Source organism: Bison bison, unplaced genomic scaffold, assembly GCF_000754665.1.
Source record: "Bison bison bison isolate TAMUID 2011002044 unplaced genomic scaffold, Bison_UMD1.0 scf7180017864289, whole genome shotgun sequence".
In the NCBI taxonomy this organism is placed as follows: domain Eukaryota; kingdom Metazoa; phylum Chordata; class Mammalia; order Artiodactyla; family Bovidae; genus Bison; species Bison bison.
The window spans coordinates 9825113-9829189 of NW_011494861.1; the positions used below are offsets into that span (position 1 = coordinate 9825113).

The 4077-nt window shown below is 53.7% G+C and overlaps 1 protein-coding gene across 1 annotated transcript in view; it reads right to left on the minus strand.

Annotated features, from left to right (window-relative positions):
- Positions 1-4077, minus strand: part of PRDM16 (PR domain containing 16) — a 315916-nt gene that overhangs the window by 39002 nt on the left and 272837 nt on the right. The window contains exon 6 of the mRNA XM_010849972.1: positions 1292-1394. Within this exon, the coding sequence (XP_010848274.1) occupies positions 1292-1394 (103 nt within the window). The remainder of the gene's footprint in view (positions 1-1291; positions 1395-4077) is intronic.

The following is a 4077-nucleotide window of genomic DNA, read 5'->3' on the forward strand; positions in this document are numbered from 1 at the left end:
GGGGGGGGGGGGGGGGGCTGTGGGGGAAGAAGGACAGGAAGGGAAAAGCCAGCCTCCCCCTTTCTCTAGCAGGAATGGAATAATCAGCACCAGAGACGGTGAGAAGCAGAGGCTACCTTCGGCTCGCTTGTGGGGTCTCACGCAGAGAAGAGATGCCATCTATTCACCCACGGCACATAGGGAGTTAACTGACCAGCCTCGTTGCCAAGCAGCTTCCTCCAACTGACTTTTCCTCTGCCACTTAAAAATGGTTCCAGGATCCCAAGGTGAATGGGCACACTGCTTAACAATGTGGATGGAGGAATAGAAATCTGGATTTCAGAAATCTGAGCCTGTATGAGACTGGGCTTTTCTCGAGCATCATCAGAGTTATGCCTAGGTGTGGATGAACAAGGAATGGAAGCGTGTCTACTGGACACATACTGTGTGACCAGCCTAGAGGAAAGGACACTGGAGACGCTTCCTGCAGTCCTGTTGGAAGAGCTTGCTTAGAGGGGTCCTCTGAAGCCCCAATATTCCCTCTCACCAAATAAACTTCCCTTAACCTTTCTCTCGGAGAAGGCAATGGCACCCCACTCCAACACTCTTGCCTGGAAAATCCCATGGACAGAGATGCCTGGTGGGCTGCAGTCCATGGGGTCACTGAAGGTCGGACACGACTGAGCAACTTCACTTTCACTTTTCACTTTCATGCATTGGAGAAAGAAATGGCAACCCACTCCAGTGTTCTTGCTTGGAGAATCCCAGGAATGGGGGAGCCTGGTGGGCTGCCGTCTATGGGGTCGCACAGAGTCGGACACGACTGAAGCGACAGCAGCAGCAGCAGCAGCAGCAAGCTTTCTCTGGGAATTTTTGCTTTTAACTACAAGTGGTCATTGCTTTCAAACACATGGATGGCATCACTGCACTCTCTTAACTGAGACTGAGACTCTCCTCTGGCACAGAGCTCTAGGGGGTGAATGTTTCCAAGCTGTGAAATGGGTCTTTTTGTTTAAGTCTTGCAGGGAGTATACTGCTGCTGCTAATGATAATTATACAGTTTAAAAAGAGCCCCTAGGACTCTCCCACTACAGAGATGTCAGGCAGCATGTCGTGTTGTCGCAAGTCCTGTCTGAACTCAGGCTGTGGCCCCCGTAACACAAGGAAGGAGAAAGCAAAGTGCTCAGGTTGAGAAGTTGTTGGGAGGAATTGGTTCTGCCCATCTGGGGCCTGGGGGCTGGACCATGGGCAGCAGCTGGGGAACCCCAAGTGATGGAGCACCAGGCCTCTGCTCCTGTGGGTGGGGGCTTACCATCCAGGCTGGGAGGCACCGCCCCCAGAGAGTAGGCGCCTTCTTTCACATGGACCAGCAGCTCTTCTCCTGGCTCAATGTCCTTAATGACTTTATAATAAATCTAGGATGGAGAAACCAGAGAGAAAGGGTCAGCATTGTCGGCCTGGCTGCTTTAAAAGCCACATCGTGCACACCCAGCCCGCACGCCATTGACACTGCTCATTGGGGAGCCTGCCCCGCTGGGCCCTTGACCTGCCTTCTAATTGCTGCTAAGAGGTTCCCCTTTGGAACTTGGCAGGATACTCACAGGAGGACTAGAGTCTATTTTTAGCTAGTTTGATCCAGATTTTGGATAAAGGGGGTGCAAAAGGAAATGGGTGAGGATTAGCCCCGAAGTTCCCGAGCAGGGCGAGTCCTAGCAGGAAATATCAGGTAGTGAGAGCGGCTCCTTTCATCAGAAGTGGAGCCTGGTTCCTTTTGTCAATATGTATGTAAGACACTCTCTGCTGTCTGGGGCCGGGGTGGGGTCTTCACCCTTGAATGTGGGTTTGGATGTTTATGAAAGTGACCATGAAGACAGACAGCGGTCCCGTGTGCCAGGTCAGCAGGTGTGAGTCTCAGATGAGTGTGCATGTCTCCCACAGAGGGAGGTAGAGGGGAGCCCGCGCCAGCTACAAGCTTGGTGCCAGCAGCTGTGGGTGCCTGAGATCAGGGATAGCTCTGAAAACAGAGAGGGGTCAGGTGGGTCTCGGGGTAGAGTGTGTAGCCTGAAGCAAGCTCTGACTGGACGAGCGTCCAGCGTCAATACTCTGAGCAGCCCCGTAGCTTGCCAAGGTGTCCCCTGAAAAAGCACCAGCTGCAAGGTGGGTGGTGGCCATGATCTGGAAAACTCCAGCTACTCAGGAGGGCAGCATGACCAGCGTCGTCTGGGATGAGGCCCAGGGACCAGGCTCCAACAGCCTGGGAGGCTCCGGGAGAGACTGAGGCCTTCCTTGCCTTTGCCAGCCCCTGCCCAGGGCCCCTGCCCTCCCTGGATCCCAGGGAACCAGATCCTCTGGGTGGGGTGCCCACTCTCACGAGGGCAGGGCTGACGCCAGGAACCCTGAATCTTAAATCTGGAAATGCCAGACGGCAGGCTGCACTTCTGTTAGACCAGTCCACTGCCTCCCACGCCACTCCCTCGACATCGCAGTCCAGGGCGTGCGATGTCCGGTTTCTCTTCAGAGCACAGTAACCAAGGCACTTCCAGGAGCGCTAAGGCTTGGTCACAGGACTGGCTGGGAGGCCAGGGAAGGATCTGAGGCCAGTCCATCTGCGTGGGGAGACCTGGGGGGCGGAGGCTTCTCCAGGCCATTCCTGCCTGAGGTTCTTCAGCAGCTTCTGGAGGTTGGGCGTTGGGCTGGGCACGGTTCAGGTACCGGGGGGCTGACCTGGGCACTGCCCGCTCACCTCCCCCCATGCCCCGGGGAGACATCTGGAAGGCTGAGTTTGCCCCCTTTTGTGGGGCCCTTTTCCCTTCTCCCTAGTCCAAGTCCAGCTGTGGATGCCCTCACAGATCACCAGTTTCAACTAACTCCAGAATGACACCAATGTGCTCTCAAAGGGACAACAGAGCCACATGGTGTCCCCAAATTCCCTGCTGAACATGTGGATGGTGGAATGTAACCCGTAGAAGGACACATGTACAGACATCTTAACAATACGTACTTGCTAGTAATTTCATTTGGCAACTATTCCCTGGCACGTCGCTAAAATAAGGATGAGATTTTTAAAATGGAGACTAAGCTTCCCAGGTGGCACAGTGGTAAAGAATCTTTCTGCCAGTGCAGAAGACACAGATGTGGGTTCAATCTCTGGGTTGGGAAGATCCCCTGGAGTAGGAAGTGGCACCCCACTCCAGTATTCTTGCTTGGGAAATCCCATGGACAGTGGAGCCTGGTGGACTCCAGTCCCTGGGGCCACAAAGCATCGGACACGACTGAGCACAGCACAGAAACTGTACCATATTACCTTCTGTAGTTAAATCAATTGCTATTAAACTCCCAGTTTTGTATTGTTTTATCTAAAATATTACACAGTGCTCACAGACTTAGAGAAAGAACTTATGGTGTTCAGGGGTGAAGGAGGGGGGAAAGGGATAGTTAGGGAACTTGGGATGGACATGCACACACTGCTAACTTTAAAATGGATAACCAGTAAGGTCCTATTGTACATACAGCACATGGAACTCTGCTCAACTGTCACCTGGCAGCCTGGCTGGGAGGAGAGTTTAGGGGAGAATGGATATATGTGTATGTATGGCTGAATCCCTTCACTGTCCACCTGAACCTACCACAACATTGTTAATTGGCTGGACTCCAATACAAAATATAAAGTTTAAAAGAAATTACACAGTGGCTGAAATAATTGTTTGTTTTTAAAGTCAGACTCCAGCCACTGTATTTTAGAATCAGACCGAAGTGCATCTCATGCTGGAACAAAGCCGAGATGAGCCCTTGACCCATCCCACCTCTGGGAGTCACGGCTTATTAATACACAGGCGTAATCGCACTCTCATCCCAGCGGTGAGTCAGCGCATCCAGCAAGTGCAGGCTTAATGCGCCCGCCGGCCGCTGTGTTGCTGCGTGCAGGCTGGCGCCGGCCGAGGGCCGGTGGCTTCCCGAGGGTCTCCGTTAGAGGGCAATGTGGACCCGCCCGCAGCATCCTCCCCGGCTAGGCCTGCGCCCCGTGAGGGCCGGGAACATGAGAGGCCGACGGCGCGCTCTGACCTGTGTCCCCAGATGCTGGACTTCTGCTCCCGCCCG